Genomic DNA, 20,957 nt, shown 5'->3' on the forward strand with positions numbered 1-20,957 from the left:
TTAGTGAAGGATCACGTGATCCAGCGCTCGCAACGCTATTATCGCAAACTACAAACAGCTGTAGTTGTCTCTGTGTCAAATCCTCGGCAGGGGGTTAGCCCTGTTCCAATTACTGGCGCTCGTAAATCGATTTACGAGCGAGTGAAATAAATAGTTAGGTTCAATTGGTGTGTGTCAAGAATCGAAAAGTTTCGATACTTTGGAGATTTAATATAATTGAGAAAAAGAAGAAACGAGAGAAAAAAAGGAATTACATGTGAGTGATTGACTTAGTTACACAAGAGAGATCTTTTTTTTTATCTAATAATTCGAAAATCAAATCTTTTTTTCTTTCTGTCTTTTCATTTGGAATGTTTCGAATGTATGAATAAACGTATGAATGATTAATAGATGCGTCTTTCGTATTTGTCGATTTTCGACTTAAATTGAAAACAAATGCCCTCGCGAAGACGCCATGTTTTGTCATCGACTACGCACCGCATCAGCATTTGATTGGTCGAGTCGTACCGCACCGTTGCTTTGGGATTTTAAATTTTTACTCTCATCTCGTTTTTATTTCTCCCTTTCTCTTTTTTTTTTCATTCTCCCTTCCGTCTCCGCGATCATTCCGATCGTCCCTTATATATTACAAAGATCATTTTCATAATTATTTCATTTTTGAATTATTTTCTAACAGAGACTTTACAAACGATACTTGTCTCACAAAGGAAATCGATTTAAACGTTTAGTCTTTAAAGAGAATATGTCGGTCCAATGGTCTCTTATAGTAAATATAAAAGAGTTAGGTTACATGTACCTTTTCTCTTTTTAAATATTTTATTTATACTTACAAATAATTTCAATTTATTAATTTATTCATTTTACATATTGAGAATTTTTTTTTTGTAAAGAATAAAGTACATTTCTTTTTCGCGACATATCGTTGGATTTTACAAGCATTAATGATTCACGCAAGCATATCCCGTTCTCTATAGCGATTAATAAACTCTAATGACGAATTATTAAATATTCACCGGAAAGGCATGCACTCCGATACGCTAGTTACAAACCAGACGATTTTTACATTCTCTGTTGAAATTACATTTTTATCATTATCTCTTTGTGAATGTTTTGTGAATCTTTTCGCTTTCCTAAGCTATCTCGATAAAATCTCGATAAAGTTATCGGTATTTATAATCACTCTGATCTATAAAACTTATCTCGAGAAATTATTGTTCGATCGAAAATCGATCTTTTCGTCTTTTTAATCACGGTTATAAATTATTCATCTATTCTCTTTAGAGATATATTAAAAATAAAAAATAATCAATACAACAATTGAAAAAATATTTTTAAAGTTTTTAAAAATCAATAATATTCGATTGAAGCTAGAAATTATTCATCGATTTTCCAAAGATCGATATATTTGATGTATTCGTAAATTATAAAAAAGATAAACAATTTGAAAATTGTCTTGAAAGATTCATCGTTAAATGATTATTATCTGAGAATGACGCTGGGGTAATCGAAGAAAGAGAACGGATGTAAGTTCGGGATTTACGGGGGCGTTTAGAACGACAAATTTTATCAACCGATAATTTTCTATCATCGTGAAAGTCGTGAAACGTGGGTGAGCTGACGATCATACGAACTTTTATTTATTCAAAGTCTTTTTAAAAAAATAAGCGTATAAAAAAAGGTTATACAAAAAAAAAATAGAGAGAGAGAGAGAGACAAAAAGAAAAAAAAATATATATAATCTCTTTATAGATTTTTCTCACGTTTTGTATCCTTTGTGGACGACACTAGGTCACTTTTGTGAATTCACTTTCTTTGACTTTTTCTTTTAAAACAAATAGATAAATAAAAAGAAAGAAACATAGATAGATGGGAAGAGGAAAAGTGTGACGGATTTTCTAAGGCATGTGGGCGTCCTTAGGAACTCTTTCTTCCTCTCTCTCTCTCTTTTTCTCTCTCTCTCTTTTTTATTCTCGAGGATATATTCTAATATATGAAACTATATTGTCTAAAATGTCAGATATACCGGGGTCGTGACCCGTCTCTCACAATATTCATCGACTGTCAATAACATTCGCACATGAACTTTTAAAAGAATAGACAATTGGAAAAGACTGAAATTATTTGATTTCAACCCTTTTAGTACGTTCATTCAATGTGCCCAAGAATACGGTTCCTTTTCAATGTAAATTTTCTTAATAATTAATCTTTTCGATGATAATAGGAGTTTAATTAATTTCTATAGACTATTCATTAGTCAAATCATCGTTTATTTCGATCGAAAGAAATAAATGAAGAAAGATCTTCGCAAGGGAAAGAGTTTTCTTTTCTCTCTTTTTTTAAGTCCGATGCTTTTTGGCATCTAATTCGCATATTGATCATCTCAGATCTATTCAGAGCTACTCTTTTATTTTTTTTTTTTCATTTATACATATGCATATGCATATATATATATAATATACTGCAGCAGTCATAACTTAAGGATAACACTTACGGACGGGCCCCGTAGATTTACGTTTTTCCGTTGTGACTTTCTAGGACGGGCCACGTAGATCTACGTTTTTCCATGAATTTTTAGTATGTTGCATTAGGGTTTTTTTTGTATGCACATTGTTATTTTTTCATGATATCATCAGTTACAAGTATAAATACCGTTATAAAATATTATAAGAAATATAATTGATTTAATAAAACTACAACGATTTAAATTCATACATTCATGTTTATTTAATTCTCCTGAAAAATGCTCGGAAACTAGGAAAGACAGAACAGATTCGATCCTTCTGTTAAGTGATAAGATAAAAATATATTTGGAAGTTAAACCAAAAATTATGTAAAAATAAAATAATTGTAACATTTAAAATTTATATTGAAAATGTAAATATATTAGAGTACATATTTTTTTCGTATTTTATTAAGAAATAAGAAGTAATATGATTGTTCTGTTTGAAGGGTCAATTACTGTAATGGTCAAATACTTATGATACTATACGGAATAATAAACCGTCTTTATCAGTCTTGATTGAGTAATTCGTTTAGTTAGATATATTATATAGAATGTTAACATATGATTAAGGGTAGAAATATCGTATTGGAACAACGAAAACAAATGCAATTCTTACGAAAAAGTGGAAAGTATTATCGCCAAATTTCTTCGAAGTTTGGAATATCTAGAATTACCTATTTTCAAACCATAAATTATATCGAACGTTTTGAAACCACAGATAATGTATCTCGTAAAGAGTTAAGCAACGAAAAACCGATGCCAAAACTGATCAAAGAATTCATTGACTTTTCCGAGACAGACACATTTAAAACTGCAGTATCTATCCTCATTCAGAAATTAATTCTGGTTTAGATAAAAAAAAAGAAAAAAGTAAGTGTTAGAACGATACGTCGTCGTTTAAATGAGTTTGGTTTAATGGGTCGAGTGGCGCGGAAAAAAACTATTCATCTTGGAAAAGAATCGACAAGCGAGAATTGCATTTGCCAAAGAACATTTTTATTGGACGTTGGAACAATGGTCTAAAGTCGATATAATTCTAACGGAAAAACATAAGTGAGATCCCCATATAGGAGAAGAATTTAAAAAGATTTATACTAAATCCACAGAGTCAAAGATGGTAAAGATTCTATTCTTATTTGGGGGGGGGATGTAATGAGTATTAATAGAATCGATCTCATACATCACATAGAGAGAATCATGGATCATTTGAAGTATTTGTACATAATTAAAGATGTGTTGCTATCATAGTATTACACTTACCATTAGTAGTTGCAGTAGTGTTTACCTACTAATGACTATCGTATAATTGCATATAACATTGCAATGTTTGGTAATAAAAATATCAATTTTTTTTAAGTGACCGTAAATATATGGCCTCCATTGTATATACATATTTATTTGACGATCTTTGATTCGAAGTACACGAAGTACATGACCATTTCTATCGAGAAAATCTTGTCTAATTATTTAGCTGGTATCTCGTTCCCATTATCCAAAGCTCCGTCTCTTTCTCACTCTCTCTTTCCCTTCTTCCCTCTTCTCCATCTCTTTATTACGTTTGTATAAGTGTGGGAACGGGTGAGGGAAAGGAAGAGGGTTGACTTTTAGTCCTGCGGGTTTGCGTCGGCGCTATATTTCATGAATACCCGGTATACTCGCAAAGGGGTTGGTGTATAGAGAAAAGTGGAAGGGAGAATCGAGCCATGGCCATGTATCGATCGTCTAGTAGAAAACTACCCTTAGTAGGAAGAAGAGGGGCTGGCAGGGGGCGGGGGAGGGAGGGTCGAGCAAGAGAGGGAGAGAGAGAGAAAGCTGGGAGAGTAGATGGTGGTTCTATTACTGGTGCTTCTATTGGTGCCTGGTGGTTTTAGTGGTGGTGGAGGTGGCGTTGGTGGTGGTGGTGGTGGTAGTGGTGGTGGTGCCGCTTCTACTCTTCTTCTGCTTCTGCTTCTGCTGTTTCCATCGATGGTACCTCGGTGGTAGAAGAAGAAGTAGTAGTAGTAGTAGTGGTGATGGTGCTGCTGTTGTCAGCCCACGCGGAGAATCTCTAGTCTCTTCTCTCGGACGTGTTATACTCTCTATTCTTCCTTTTCTTCCTTCTCTTTTTGTCTTTCTATCTATCTTTCTTTATTTATATTTCTCTCTATTTCTCTTTCTCTCTCTCTCTCTTTCTCTTTCTCTTATTCGGTCGGCCTCTTTCTCTTTTTGTATCGCAAAAAGAGAAGAGGAGAATATTAGTTAATCGAGAGGATTTTTCTATTCGAATTTCTTTGTATCAACGAAACTTTCAGGTGAGACATTTATTCTTTTGTATCATTCGTATCATTAAGTAGATTAGATAGTCATCTTGTATGTAGTAGTCAACCTGTTTTTACTATAATTTACACCGATTTCGTAACACTCTCTTTCTCTCTTTATCTCTATTTCTCTCTTTCTTTTGTGAATATTCGAGGAATATAAGATTAGAAAACAAATATATAATACGAATAATACTATTTAGTTATTTATTAAAGTAATTATAAATATATTTGCGAATTAATGTTGATATTATGATAACCTTTACAAATGCATTTTTCCCCTTTAGAGAAATAGAAATAAATAAGCAGAAACATAGAGAGAGACATACGTTCGACTAGATGTAAAATGTTTCTTCTCATTAAGAGAACATTTACTCTCATTAGAGTCTATTACAAGAAAGGAACCGAAGTTGTCGAGGTATTGAGATTAAGATACAAACATGCTTCTTCTTCTTCTTTTTCTTCATTTATTCTACTGTGTATGTGTATGAGTGTGTATGTGCATGTGTGTATAAATGATTTTTTTATTGTTTGTGTGGGATATAAAAAATTATATCAAAAATTGAATGTAGGTGAAAATGTGGACGATCGATAACATTGAAGATCATGTTCCAAATCTCTTGGCTTTTAGCCAGACATTCGATATTTCATCTCTCTTTTATTATTTTTATAATCAATGATTAATTATTAATAATTGTATTTACCAAAAAAATGAAATAATCCTAATATTTCACGTGATTTTTCTTATGTTTGGTTTCAGATCAGTTTCTTCATTTAAGAAATTTGACAGAGAAGTTACCAAGCCAACACCATGGCGTTCGCTGGATTAAAAAAACAAATCAACAAAGCTAATCAGGTAATCCTAATCATTTTCTTGTTTTTTTCCTTAGTCTTTATCTAAGATAATTCATTTGTAATAACGGTTATATATATGAGCTGGCGATTATGTAAACTAAACATAAATATCGCTAACCGCGTAAGTCAGAAATGGACAAAAATTGTATGGCAATGGCAATAATTTGTATGGCAATGATATGATGATTATATGAGTTGTACGATAAATTAATTACTTTTTTAATTTTTCACTTAATCCTTAGCCTCAATAATCGCTTACTCATAATATGTATGCAAGTATATATGCATTATCAATGCTCGTAAGAATGAAAAGGAGCCATCATCCTACTCGGTCCTCATTTGGAGGAACTTTGGTCGATACCGAGGCGCGAGCATCCCTGAAATTTTAATCGGTTGCCCAACCAACCAATTTCAAACGATATTATTTCTGCTAAATTTATTATTTTTCTTCAAAGACATTTGATTACCATTATGTTCGTCTAAACAATTTGAATATCTTTAACGAGACAATTACACAAACATGAGATTGTTCTTTATATATATATATATATATATATATAGTAACATAAAGATTGAATATAATATATATTATTTTATAGTCATCAAAATAAATTATTTCAATAATCAAATAAAAGAGAAAAATGAATTACACTCATTCATTTTGTTAACGTATGTGGCAAAGACCTAGAAGAGATTAATATAGAAATTAGGGGATTTTGTTGAATGAATTTAATGATATCTAATATATATGTTAGAAAAGATAGATAATAGGTAGAGAATACAAACAATAAAGAGAAGCGATCGAAGCTTGTCGACCTTCGTCCTTTAATTGCATCAGCGAACCTTTAATGAATGAACGACTAAGAGTAGAGTCCAATGGACGAACCGGTGTGTAGAGGAGAGAAAACAAACCTAGGTGATCCGTGTTAGGTGCATAGGTAACGCTTCACTTTCCGTTCCTTAATTGTATTTTATATACTCTATACAGATAGCAAACTCGAAGAAGTAGATTCGACCTATAGCCTATATATATATATGATATATTTTCTCTTCGACCTTTTGTTTTATTTTTCTCTCTGATCTTTTTTCTTTTTATAGTGGCTAGGTAGTCTGTCCATCTATAGGTCTCATCTTAGATGAGATTTGTATATTTGTATATCTATATTAGGAATAATAAATGCGTTTAATAGATATATGTTTTCCGCTGACGTAACTTTATCGCACTTGTCGATAAATAGAATATATGTAATACATAATAGAGAATGATCAAATCAAACATCGAAGTAGACATTGCATCGAATATATAGGTCAAATTTACGTTGAGTTTACACGATGGCTACGTTTTCGCGTAAGCGTAAAGGATCTCTCTCTCTCTCTCTCAACCCCTTTTACGATCTAGGTCACCAATGGATATAGGTCACGGCCACACATACGAGGGAAAGCTTTCCTGAACAATCGTCGTCGTCATCGTCATAGTAGTAGTAGTAGTCGTCGTCCTAGCTATACTACGTGTCAAACCTCCCGGCAATATATCCCTCCTCCCTTTTTTTATTTTTTATTACATAGCATACGCATTTCTTCCTATTAATTTTCAACCCTTATATCGACTTTTATTTGATATATATGTAAATATGTATGCATTTAATATGCATAACTCTTTATCTTGTATATATTTTTACTTTTATTCATATTTATTTGTATGTATAATATATGCAAGAAATATTAGGAATATGTTACGGAAGAACATACGCATATGTGATGTAATTCTTTGATAAAAAAAAAAAAAGAAAAAGATAGAAAGAAAGAAAATATATACGACTCGTATGTACGATTTTCTTTGGCATAAAACGCATCGTTTTTTCTTTCTTTTTTTCTTTCTTTCTTTCATTCATTCATTCATTCTTTTTTGTCTACCTTCTTTGCTGGCAAATTTTCAAGAGCACGTCACGACGTTAGATCAACCGACTGACTACTACTTACTATATAAGTTATCGATCCGACTCGTCCATTATGCTTGTCACCGATATTTTTCTCTCCTTTTGACCTCTTCCATTCCTCCCGTTCATCATTACCCTTAAGAAAGATATCCTTCAAGCTCTTAGCAAAAAAATATCTCCTATCGTCGTCTATGGAGGATGATCTCTGTTTAAAATACAATTAAATTCTTTCGCAATTTCTTCTTTTCTTCAAGTCCTCTTCTTCACAAGTACCAATTTCTATGTATATAAATTTTCTTTTTTTCTTATATACTTAACTTTTTCTATGATAAATCATTCAATTGAGAATAAGAAAGAAATATTCTCATTCGAAACATTTTTATTGGAACCATTCATTTGTGATATCATTTTACAAGAGTCTTGTAACTCTTGTAGTTTTCAAGTCCTCTACGTACTTCAATTTATAGGAGAGTACAAACATCTAATGGTACTTTATATCGTAGATATACGAGTATGCTTTACTCTAGGGACGTCTGTAGAGTTATGTTACAAAATATGTATGTTGTCTTTGCTATACTTATGCAATGCAAGTGTTTAATAACAGTATCTACGAATAAGTGTCGTAATCATTAAATAATGGTATATGTTTGATTATGGTTTTATAATGTATCATCAATTAATATCATTTAGAATGATAATTAAATAGATTTATTTGACGCATGCCAATTTGTTTTCATTTTATTTCGTCTTTCTTTTTCAAGTATATGACCGAGAAGATGGGCGGTGCCGAGGGGACTAAGCTCGATGTCGACTTCGTCGATATGGAGAGGGTGAGCGGATATTTTCTTTACTTTAAGAGACAGACCTTAATTTCCGCCAGTTATAAAAGTCAATCCATTATGGGGAGCCACGAAAGTATTATGAGACTCTAACGCTAACAATGCCATTTTTACACCCTTTCAAAGTATCCTTACATTTTTTTTTCATCTTTACGTAAGTGACAACTTGATTCGTTATAATTGCAAATAATAAATTGCCTTCTTTGCACGTATCAATCATTGAAAAAGAAAAAAGAAAATAATCAAGTAAATGACGTTAGAAAAAGATTATTTCATTCGAAGTTTTATCGTGAATTTATAGAAAACAGACGTGACTAACGAGCTGGTGGAAGAACTGCAGATGAAAACGAAAGAATTTCTTCAACCGAATCCAACCGCGAGAGCAAAGATGGCGGCGGTCAAGGGCATTAGTAAACTCAGCGGCCAAGCAAAGGCCTCGACCTACCCTCAACCCGAAGGTGTTCTTGGCGATTGCATGCTCATGTATGGAAAAAAATTAGGCGAGGACAGTATTTTTGGTAGGTCAATGATTGTTTTGTTTATACGAATAACATCAGAGTTTTTCTTATATTTTTATATCGTAACTAATAAATTTAACGGACAAGTATATTCAATAATAGTAATTAACGTTATTTTAATCATTAAAATAACTACTATTAATAAAAGAATTCAATTTTTTAAATGTTAAGCAAATTGCGCCTGAAAATATGCAATGTTTCATACTTGGTTGATAATTGCGTCATCTATCAGTATAAAACAGGAGTAAGTTGCATACTATTAGGGGCATTCGCTGTCCCCTTATAATAGACCACGTAATATGGCCTGCGAGGGTATAAAAAAGTTTCTTATCAAAAGACGGCATTCACGATCTTAATTACCGACTGGGTATAAAGTGTTGCATATTCCAAACGCGCGTAGTTTAAATATTTGAATAGTTTCTAATGTGATTAATAATACAATGTTTAATATTTTTATCTTCGATATTATATTGTATGTCAAGAACATTTCTTATTCTTATGATAATTTTATGTAGCCCAGGCTCTTATTGAAATGGGTGATGCAATGAAGCAAATGGCTGACGTAAAATATTCCTTGGACGATAATATAAAGCAAAACTTTTTGGAACCGTTGCATCATCTGCAGACCAAGGATCTCAAGGAAGTAATGGTACGCGCGCGAGTGCTTTTAATATTACTGTTAAAATACTTGGATGCTCTTAATATAATTATTTAACTATTCTTTTTTCTTTTTTTGTCATTTTTTTGTAGCACCATCGGAAGAAACTTCAGGGAAGGCGATTGGACTTTGACTGCAAGCGAAGACGTCAAGCAAAAGGTATTTTATCATGATTTTTTCGATCCTTTCGTTTATATTTTTCAGACATCATCATTGATTATTATTGTTAAATGTACGCGACTTCAAAAATCCATGATCGTATAAAATATTTTTTACAATTCGAACCAATGGGAATATTTTGGATCGATTGATCGATATATTTCATTTGAACCGTTCAATGATGTTCGATCCATCACATTCGTTATTTATAATAGATATTCATAATATTATTTTAGATTAGATCAAACGAATGCAGCATGCGACATTAATGTTATTAACTCGATTAACTTGAAGATTATATTACGCGAATCATACACATAATATCATTTTAATTATGTTTTTTCTTATATTTCTTTCAAGTTTTTCATATTTTTTTTTCCTGTATTTCTTTCTTTTTCTCTTTTCTTTCTTCTACTTTGAAACGATAGCTGTGGGAAAAAGATCGGGAAGCCCACACTTTGGAAGTCCAGCTAAAACTGCACCCTATGCTGGTACGTGGTTCTATGCTGGTATACGTATCACTGCGTATACTACTTTTATTTCTTTATTTTTGTATTTCTTTATTCATTTTTTGTTTGTTAATATAGATTTAATATTTGTCGAGTGCGATTTTATATATATCGTTTTATGATAATCGCTTGGCCAATAAGCATTTATTTAGCTAGCCAAACTCTCCAGAGAAAGCTGATGCCAGTGACAATAATGCAAATGGTACAATATACGTGTATATATACAATATATTACAAACATAGCTATATTATCGCTTTAACAATTACACCAATGCACCGTTTCATTTACGAACACCACTGTAATAATTGTTTTCATTCACATTTCATATAATATGCACATTTTCATTTTCATTTTCCTTTCTGTTAACATTCATCGAATTTTTCCGTAGAATTAAGAATATTTATGTTGTAATGATTGATATTATGTAATATACATTGAGCGACACTGTAGTGCAACTTTTTAATAGACCAACGGCGCAACTTTTTGCGAACAGGTTCTAACTTTTCAGACGACGAGGTTAAACAAGCCGAAGAAAAGTTTGTCGAGAGTCTTCATCTCGCACAATTGGGCATGTTTAATTTGCTCGAAAACGATGTAAGTCATGGTTATGTACGTATTCTAAGCATTTTATTTAATAAGATTGTTTATTTAATACCATTTTCTTTTTTTTTTAGGTCGAACAAGTGGCTCAATTGGCGACTTTTAGCGAAGCTCTTTTAGAATATCATCAACAATGCACCGAAATTTTGCGAGTTCTTACTGAGAAACTTTTTGAGAAGTAAGTAATAATTGTAGTATTAATTAAGATTTAGAATTTATTATTAATTATTTATATATCCCTAATCATTTTGGTTTATTTATTTTTCTTAGGAAAGAAGAAGCAGCGATCAGACCAAAAATGGAATTCGTTCCTAAGCCATTTGCTGATCTACACGTCGAAGGTTTAACATCTTCGGATGCCATGAACGGTGGGAACTTCTCCCTTCACGGTAAAAGCCATTTCACAAACATACATATGACTATGATCGTATAATAATTTAACTAAAAACACGTGTCTCAGGGTGATTGATTTAGATGTGTCTTTAATTGTTTTCTGTCTCCTCTCCTATAATGCAACGTGTTTGCGTGTATTCTATACAACTACGTTTACTCCACGGACAAACGTAAAAATGTTTCTCTAATGTTCTATTATCAGCACGTATATATATATATATACATCTATATACAATCCGTACAATTCATATGACATATATACATGCATACGAATGTTTTACACATTTCTCTTTCTATCTTTCTTCGCTTATCTTTTTCTTCTACTAATTCCAAATATATTCTAAACGTAAAAGAATTGTCCAGAAATAAAAGAAAAAAGAAATCAGAAATATTTCGCTAAAATCCGTGTCAACAATCTAAAGATTTCATTTGTGTAATAATTAAATGACGATACACGTACATACACATATATCATTAGATCGTTCGGTGTGTAAGTTTGAATTACTTGTCGCATACTTGAATGTCTGTCCTTCTGACACGATGTAGGGTCAAGTCGAGCCGGTTCTCCGATCCATGGAGATGGGAAGCGTTCGCAGCTCGAACTATTCCCAGCCGGAAATCCGCCGCAATCCGCCAATGGTAAATTTTGCATGGGGTTGCTTTCCTGTTTTTTTTTTTCTATCGTCCTAAAGCGTAAAATCAATCGTCATATGAAAGTTAAACAATTATTTATCCTTTCGCTTTTAGCATTCCATTATTATTATTATTATTAATTTATCATTTTATTGAACTATTAATTAACGAGAAAGCAACACGAAAAAGTATAATATATTTTTGATCTTGTCAGCATGCTAATCATTTTTTGTGATCGTTAGATGTCTTCTCCTTCAATTTGTTCTAGATATATATATTTCATATTTCCTTGAATTATTATTCAGTTCATTTTTTCGGCCACTATTCGTATCATTTCTTCATTTTCCTTGCACTTTGTATACGTAATCTATCACTTAATGTTTCACTTTTTTCTAATACCAATTTACACTAAGATTATTATGATAATGCAGCATATAATGCAATCATTCAAAAGCGCACAATTATGAAAAAAATTAATCCTCTTTAACTCTATTTCTTTTTATTTCTTTCTAACAATAGGATTATCTTAAATAGACCTTGTAATCTATATATATATTTACAATATGTTATGGAAATGCGTGATTTTATATGTTACATGACGTTACAGAGGGTTAATTGTCGAGGCTAAATGAAAAAAAAAAAAACAGCATTAAATAAATTATTATTATTATATAAATATAATAAATAATAATCCGAAAAATTTAGTTTTAACATTATTATTTTATTATAATTTATTAATTATTATGTATTATTTATTTATTATTTCTTTCAGCTTCACCGTTGCCATCACCGAGCAAATCACCAGCAAGGACGCCAATGGCGAGACAACCATGTTGCACGGCTCTATACGATTTTATACCTGAGAATGAGGGAGAACTTGGATTCAAGGTTAATATATTAATGTTTTAACACATAATAGGATGATTTTTTTTTAAATCGCGACATTAACCCCTTAAGTTGCACGCTCGAGTTAACTCGAGCGGCGTTGTATCACGTTGAGCCAAAATTGTTCCTTAAGGGGTTAATAAAAAAAATAATATGATGCTCATATTGCACAATTCAAGAAAATATATATACATATATTTTTCTAGGAAAATGAAACGATCACCCTGATTCAAAAGATCGATGAAAATTGGTATGAAGGTAGCTTAAATGGACGCAAAGGATACTTCCCTGTGACTTACGTTCAAGTCGTAGTACCGCTTCCCTAAAATTAAGCGGATAACTTGACTTACCAAAGAGAGACCCTTGCAAAGTCGTTCGCTAGCGTCTATTAATCACGACAAATTATTAATAATAATAATTGTTATTATTATGTCTCTCTCTCTCTCCCCCCTTTCTCTCTCTCTCTCTTTCTTTCTCTTTCTCTCTTCTTCAATTTAGCATAGAATTACACCAAAAGAGATTAGAAAAGGTATTATCTATTGCATTATTGTTATGATTTAACGAGCCTTTTCTTAAACGATCCTCAAAAAAGTGTTTCTATCTCTATCCCCATCCTTGACTATATTTCTAACTCTATTTCTGTCTCTTTCTTTCCCTCTTATATCCCATTTGTTCTCTCTCTCTATCTATCTCTCACTTCCTCTTTCTTTTTTTCCAAGAATAGCCTCAATTATACGCATGTTAATAATGTACATATATATAACGTTATAATAGTGTCTTTTATCGACATTAAGAAGGACCTTCGCGCGCCCAGACGAACACGGGATACATTCTCACAAAGTATATATATATATATATAGATTTACGCAGATACGTTATTACACACGCTATTAACTAAACACCGATCATTCATATACATACATACATACATACATACGTACATACATAAATGCATGCATTTATGAAAGTACCTACTACGGTTATAGTCCACTGCGATGGGGGCGGTTATCTATCTATCTCCTTCATTTTCTTTACATTCATTTTATCTCTCATATCTGTCTTCATATTCTCAATGATAATACAAAATAATAATAATAATTATTATTTCCAAAAAAATAGAACAATTTCAAAATAACTCCCGCGATTCGACCGCACAAAAAAATCATTCTCGTTGGTCATTCGTAGATTTCATCATTTGTTTCGTGAATAAATTTATCTATTTTAATCTTTCGAGATCATCGATCATGTCAAAAATAGATTTCATTCGTTTTCATTCTATTCATTTTATTTATTTATTTTTCATTATCATCGAAAAATTTCGTATGGCTTGCGTTGGTCCATGTCAATGCAAAAGAAAAAAATTATATCGTTGATATAAGAAAAAAGAAAGAAGAAATTGAATTGAAAATTTTTTCATTTGCATTTAATGACACTTTACCTCCGTAGTATTTTTCTTATTTTCTTTTTCCTTTCATCTTTTAAATATCATTCCCTAATGTCCTTTGTCCTCCCTAATCCTATCTTTTTCTTTTCCTTCTTCTTCTTTCTAATTTTTTCCATTCTCTCTCTTCTCGTAAGTCGATTGAAACCCTTCTTCCTCGATCGTTTAGCACGACCTTTTTTGTAATAATCCTTTTTGTAGAAGACGTGTTTAAACAACAAATTTACGATTAGAGTTTAGTTTAAGCGAAAACCTCGAAATGGCGGCGAATCTTTCTTCCACGAAGTCTTTATTTTCATATTTGTTATTACAGTTCATACAAGATAATTTTTATTACGAAAGAGAAAAAATATATAAAGAAAATATTATCTACCATATATATATATATATACGTATTTGGCCAATTTAATATTATATATACATTATATATTTTTTTTGTTCTTTTCTTTTGTTACTTCATACGTTCGTAATAGCTTATTTAACGGGATAATTTTGTTTTTAAGAATATATTTAAGAAGCATGTGGTTTAAATTGCATTAAATTAATTAGTTATTTCCTTCTATTCTTGACTTTGATGTATGAGAGTAAAACCGCCATAACAATGAAAGTAATTAAAGAAGAAAGAAAGAAAGAAAGAAAGAAAGAAAAATATACAATTAAAAAAAAGGGAAGGAAAAGAAAAGTAAAGCAATTAAGTAAATGATAAAAAGAACTTGATTATCTGTTGCCACACGTGGATTTTAAGTAATCTTCGAACGATATTTGTTAAGCATAAATTTAATGATATTAGATATATACATATATATATATATATATATATATATATATATATATATATATATATGTATATTATATTAATTCTACTTATAAGTAGCCGAAATACGGTCACACAAGACGATGGCATTTAAGGATGACGATTGTTTTAAATTGTTTCTTTTTATATATATATATGTATATATATACATATTTTTTTTGTTATTGCTGTTATTTTATTCATTTGTTTTCTTTTCAAAGTCGTCATCGTCACTCACCGTTTTATCATTCCTGTTTGCGTTTCGCATATGTATATATAATACAATCTTATATATATATGTATAAGATTTTAGCAATGATTTTGAATTTTGTGCCGTATTTTCGGTTTTACAGAATGAATGATCTCTCGTTTGATCTAACAGTAAGTTTGGGAGAAATGAAAACGCAAAAAAAAAAACAAAAAAAAAAAAAGACAAAAATAAAATAAACAACAAATCATAATAACCGTTTTTCGACTCTACTTTATATACTCATCGGAAGTTGATTTTTTTACTTGTTCTCCAGTTTACCTTACGAGATTATTATCATGATATATGTATATATTATATATGCATAGATATATGTAGATAATATATATATATATATATATATATATATATATATATATATATATGTATATATATATATATATATACGTACATCTTATATATATATATATTAGGAGTCGAAATTCGGTTTAATAATGTATTCCTCTTTCTCTCTCTCTCTCTCTCTCTGTCTCTCTCTCTTTGTCTCTTTTTAATTTGTTAATTAATTAATCAATCAGAAAATTAAACTGCTAGTTCTAAAGTCGAGTACTCGATGATATTCGCAAATTCTTATTTTACCGTCACCATACTGTTTGATCGTTACAAACGATTTAAAAATTGACACGAACGATATCTAACAATCGATACAATTTTTTCAAAAATATGTGCAACATTTCTATGAAAATTTCGAGATATTCTATGTATGTCTCATTTTAACGCTGTGAATTTAATTGTAATTTTAACATCTTTGTAAGATGAAAACGATTGCTAGAAATATTGCGTTTGTGGATCAGTGTTTCTCAAAAAGAAAAAGAAAAAGAAAATAAAAACAAAAGAAAAATTTAGGAAATAATAATAATAATAATAACAGTAATAATAATAAGTAATAATAATAATAATGATAATGATAATAATAATAATAATAATAATAATAATAATAACGATAATAATAATATTAATATTTATAAATATTATAATATAATATGATAATAATATTAATAATAATAATAATAATAATAGTAAGATTAATAATAATAATGAGAGTATGACTAGAGTGATGATTAATGATAAAAAAGAGAAATAATGACCGGGGAAAAAAAGAAGATAGGAAAAACATTTTGAAATATAACGCGGGACTTTTTGGGTACGCACCATTTTTTTTTTTTTTTTAAATGCGAGCGATAAATAAATTTTTTCAATCGGTCTAATATATATATATATCTTTCTAATACCTCAGGGGCATTGCATGCAAATGAATATTAATTTTGTTAACCCTCTATAAAAGAGTTTGATTTTTTTCGTCTCTACGCAAAAATCGCATAATGTCAAAATTTGGATAGACAGTCGGGGCCAAAAGTTTTGAGGTGATTTTAAAAATCCATTACTATTTTTCGAGATTATGAAATCTCTTTTATTTTTCTTTTCATATTGAATCGTAGCCTAGCTTGTAAAACTACAAGCCTAATTATAAGCCTAAAATGGCCTCGAAATAGAGTAATTCATTTTTTAAATTACCTAGAAATGTCTGGCCCAATTTGAAGAAATTTTAGCCCACTTGTTATAATTATACTATATTGTAATAATGAAAATTCAGCTTATATTTAAAGTATACGAAATATATACATATATATGGCTTCATCAGATTGCATGCCGTTATAGAAGGGTTAATATATTATTATAAAATAATAGTACTTTTTTTTTTCAATTTGTTTTCTCATTTTAATGTTAAAGGAAGATCTCGCTTTTGAAACTTGGCTTGTCCGATGATATATGTATACAAGGTTGGCCTAAACTTTCTACGTAATATTTAAAAGTCTATTATTCCAGTTTGAAACTTTTTACACTCGTGTTGGGCTTGTAGTAGTCTTACAATCTTAAATAAACGACAAAGAAATTAAAACTTACTTTAAAATGTCTCGTGTAAAGGAATGTAATTGATTTTTAAAATCACTTTTGGGCCACATAGAAAGTTTAAGTTCACCGTGTGCATATACATATGTCAGTACCTGTCCGAAGATTTTGTCAATTAGCTTTGAATACACAAAAGGAGTAACAAGATTTAACAGTAAAAAAAAAAAATAAATAAACAAACAAATAAAGTAATTATGACGATTAAAATAATTAGAAGGGCATCGAGGCTCGAGTTTTATCTCGAAAGTATATTTTTTCGAATGATTTGAATTGGTCGTCAAATTCGTATATATACATGCGTCTTACATATACACATATATATATATATATATAAGTATGATATGTGTGTGTATGATAATCGACCAATTCGAATGTTTATGCTTTTATTTCTTAGAAAAAAGAGAAACTCGCAACCTCGTGCGTACGATAGCAATAAAAATCCAAAAATCCAAAAAATATGAGCTGAAAATTTCAAGTTTTCTTGTTGAGAGATTGTCAATTCGATCAATTAAAATTATTCGATGACGAATAAGCGAATAAACGCATCCGTTAATTCGCGTCATAATTTGAGAAACACTGTGGTACGGTGACGGAGAAATGATTTCGAGAATAAATAGTTCGTGAAAAAAAAAAAGAAAAATTGTAATAAAAAAAAAAAAAAAAAGACAAGAAGAAAGAAGTAATTAAATGTGTGATATTAATTGTTTCGTTCTCGTTCAGATCAGAACTATTTAAATAACAAAACAAAAAGATATGAAGAAGAAGAAGAAGAAGAAGAAGAGATAATATTAACACAACAAAAATAGAAAGATCGTTTGACTATCCTGGGAGAAAAAGAAAAAGAAAGAAAGAAAGAAAGAAAGAAAGAAAGAAGAAAGAAAGAAGACACCTGAAATTAATAATATAAAAATTAAAAAAGAAAAAAAAAACAATCGGTATCTCTTATTCTATAAATGTTGGCTATTGTTAAATGTTGAAAATATTGTTCTGCGGAGAACTTGCGTTTTTAGTCAAGTGGAAAAATTTAATAAAGCAATTGACTTTTTTTCGTTAAATCGAAATATATATATATATATATATATACAAACATAATAAATATACATAGAGATACATACACAGATATTTCGATTTGCGTTAGATTCGACTAGTGCTAAAGTATGACGAACGTTGAATTCAAATTAGAACTTGAATTATTACATTTTATACCAAATTATTATAATCCCAAAACAATTCCTCATATTATTTATTTAAAGATAAAGACGAATTTTTGAAATGTTAGAAATTTCAAATAATATCCACGTTTAAAAAACGAGGCTCTCCGCATTCTGATCGTAATCTTAACTAACAATAGAAATCGATTAGACGTATCGGATCTATCGATTTCTACAATTAATATCACTGAGCATCCTTGGTCACGACAAAATATTATCTATTAAACCAACATTTGTACCTATTTTATCCTTTTTTCTTCCTCGCTCTCTCTATTATCTTCTCTACCATAACTTTAAATCTTTTCGATCTACTTTTAAACAGCTTTTTCAAAAGCTTATCCTTTCGTTTTTAATTTTTTCATTTCTTTTTCTTCTTCTCTCTTTTTTCTTGTCATTTGGTTTACAAAATCTTCTAAACATGTACGTTACCACATGAGACTTGACAGAAAAAGAAGAGAGAGAGAGAGAGAGAGAGAGAGAGAGTGATTTCATGTTTCTCGAAAATACCGGGATCCACTTATATTTTCTAAGCGTCAGAAAAACCGGAATTTACGGGAGACACGAAAAAAGTGAGGATTAACGTTACAGTGATTTGTATTTTATCCTTCTCCCTCCTTTCTTCTTTTTATCCCACTTATATATATATATATATATATTTATTCTTTATTTCTCTTTTATCTTTATTCCTCTCTCTCTCTATTTCCTTTATATTTATGAGCCCTTTCGTTAGCCGTCATAACCATGTTGAAAAAATACAAAAAATATAAATATATAAATATATATAAATATATAAACAAAAGAGAGACGGCCAGTGGATGCGACGCAGTGATACTTTCAGACAATACATTACAATTAATTACACTTATATTGGTAAATTAATCTATTACGATTATATAAAATAAAGTCAAATACAAAAGAATATACGATACATAATACATATATATATATATACATATACATAGACGTATACGTATACATATGTATATGTGTATGCATATATATATACATATGTATATATAAATATATTCGATTTCGGTCAATGCTAAATGATTATTATCATTAACTAAGAAATAAAGTGTGCTCTATGTCATGGCGTTAATTATTTTTCTGTAATACTAATTTTCTCTCTCTCTCTCTCTCTCTCCCTCTCGCTCTAGTCCCTTAATATTCAATCCTTATTCCCTTCTTTCTTTTTTTTTATTCTAAATATATTTCATGCGTTAAATGTTAAAAGATCTAAGAGATCATTTGCAGAGTTAACCATGCCCAAGAAGACATGATTTACTATCGTACAGACCGCACATACATAATGCATGTTCTCTCTTGTTCGTATAGACACATAATTGTATGCGATATTACCCTAGGGAAGGGCCATTCCTCTTGTGGCACCTCGGTAACAAGCCATACCATCGGCATATCAACCTTGCCATTTTCCCACGTGGCATTACAACTTGGATATCGTAAACTTGCGCGAGCAGCACTAACATTCTCTCTTTCTCTCTCTCTCTCTCTGTTTCACCCTTCCAAGCTCTTCTTTCTATTGTAATCCGCAAGATCGAGCCTTCGTTCTATTTTACCTTATTTTCTCGTGAAAGAGAGAAAAAATATCGTCTTTCGATGCCCAATTACAGACTCGCTTCTTTCTTTATTTTTTATTTTGTTCATATTTTATCTATATGAATCGTTTGTGATCTTTATTTTGTCGATCGATTGACGATACTCATAAGAATTTGATTTTATCAAATTTTTATATTTTCTTTTTGTTTGTTTTTTTCTTTTATTGATTTGCTCATAATTAGAAATAGAAAAAGAAAAGTATTTAGAATAAAAGTAGAAAACCATATTGATTATAATAGAATAAGGAAAATTATCCCTAGTAGCACAAAATATTGAAAAATATTGAATGCATGTGTAATTAATATTAAAAAGAGATTCAATGTCTTTTTAATATTAATGTATATTAATTTATTAATATAATGTATATATAATATAATATAATATATAATATAATTAATATAATGTATAATAATTCACAAAAAAAAAATAAAATTCACAAAAAAACCGCTTTTTTTTGCACTCGAAGGTGACGTGTCCCCTTAATGTCTTTTTAATATTAAATACACATGTATTCAATATTTTTCAATATTTTGTGCTACTAGGGATAAGATAAATCTATTTTTTGTTGTTGTTTCAACGATTCTATTTTTCAATTACTTCTTTTTTTATGTTTTTTTTTATTTTTGTCGCATCGTCAATTCTTCAGATTATTCTTAGCTATAGGGTGAAAAAATCGTTTTCTTTCTTTATGCTTCTTGACGACATATTATATCGAAAGAGGGTAAGAAAAAGAAGAAGAAGAAGAAGAAGCGAACAACATACTTTGCCATCCTTAAAGGGCCCAATGCGCATTCGCGCATCTCTCCGCATACGTACGTACAGTCTTTTACTATGCTATTTCAGAACAGGAGGGCTGTTTTTATTAACGTACGCAAGAGAGGGCTACGTAAGCGGCTTATTTCCTGCAATTAAAATGTTTCTTTAAATAC

General features: G+C 30.3%; 1 protein-coding gene across 6 annotated transcripts; it reads left to right on the forward strand.

The window, feature by feature from the left end:
• The first annotated feature begins 62 nt into the window (after nucleotides 1-62).
• EndoA (SH3 domain containing GRB2 like, endophilin-A) lies at nucleotides 63-15,563 on the forward strand. 6 transcript variants are annotated; one of them, XM_089171368.1, is made up of 13 exons: nucleotides 63-256; nucleotides 5,561-5,656; nucleotides 8,354-8,422; nucleotides 8,733-8,949; nucleotides 9,465-9,598; nucleotides 9,700-9,766; nucleotides 10,195-10,257; nucleotides 10,785-10,870; nucleotides 10,951-11,054; nucleotides 11,147-11,265; nucleotides 11,816-11,908; nucleotides 12,675-12,790; nucleotides 12,994-15,563. In XM_089171368.1, exons 2-13 carry the CDS (start codon nucleotides 5,612-5,614, stop codon nucleotides 13,111-13,113), a joined length of 1,233 nt encoding a protein of 410 aa, XP_089027494.1. In that variant the 5' UTR covers nucleotides 63-256; nucleotides 5,561-5,611; the 3' UTR covers nucleotides 13,114-15,563. The 6 variants fall into 6 exon arrangements, with proteins under 6 accessions (XP_089027494.1, XP_089027493.1, XP_089027497.1 ...); XM_089171367.1 differs by lacking the exon at nucleotides 63-256 and adding an exon at nucleotides 4,443-4,794; XM_089171369.1 differs by lacking the exon at nucleotides 63-256 and adding an exon at nucleotides 4,444-4,794 and having other exon boundaries at nucleotides 11,147-11,244.
• The last annotated feature ends 5,394 nt before the right edge of the window (nucleotides 15,564-20,957 follow it).

The sequence above is a fragment of the Polistes dominula genome, unplaced genomic scaffold, assembly GCF_049000335.1.
Source record: "Polistes dominula isolate Pdom_NZ unplaced genomic scaffold, Pdom_raw_medaka contig_31, whole genome shotgun sequence".
Lineage (NCBI taxonomy): Eukaryota > Metazoa > Arthropoda > Insecta > Hymenoptera > Vespidae > Polistes > Polistes dominula.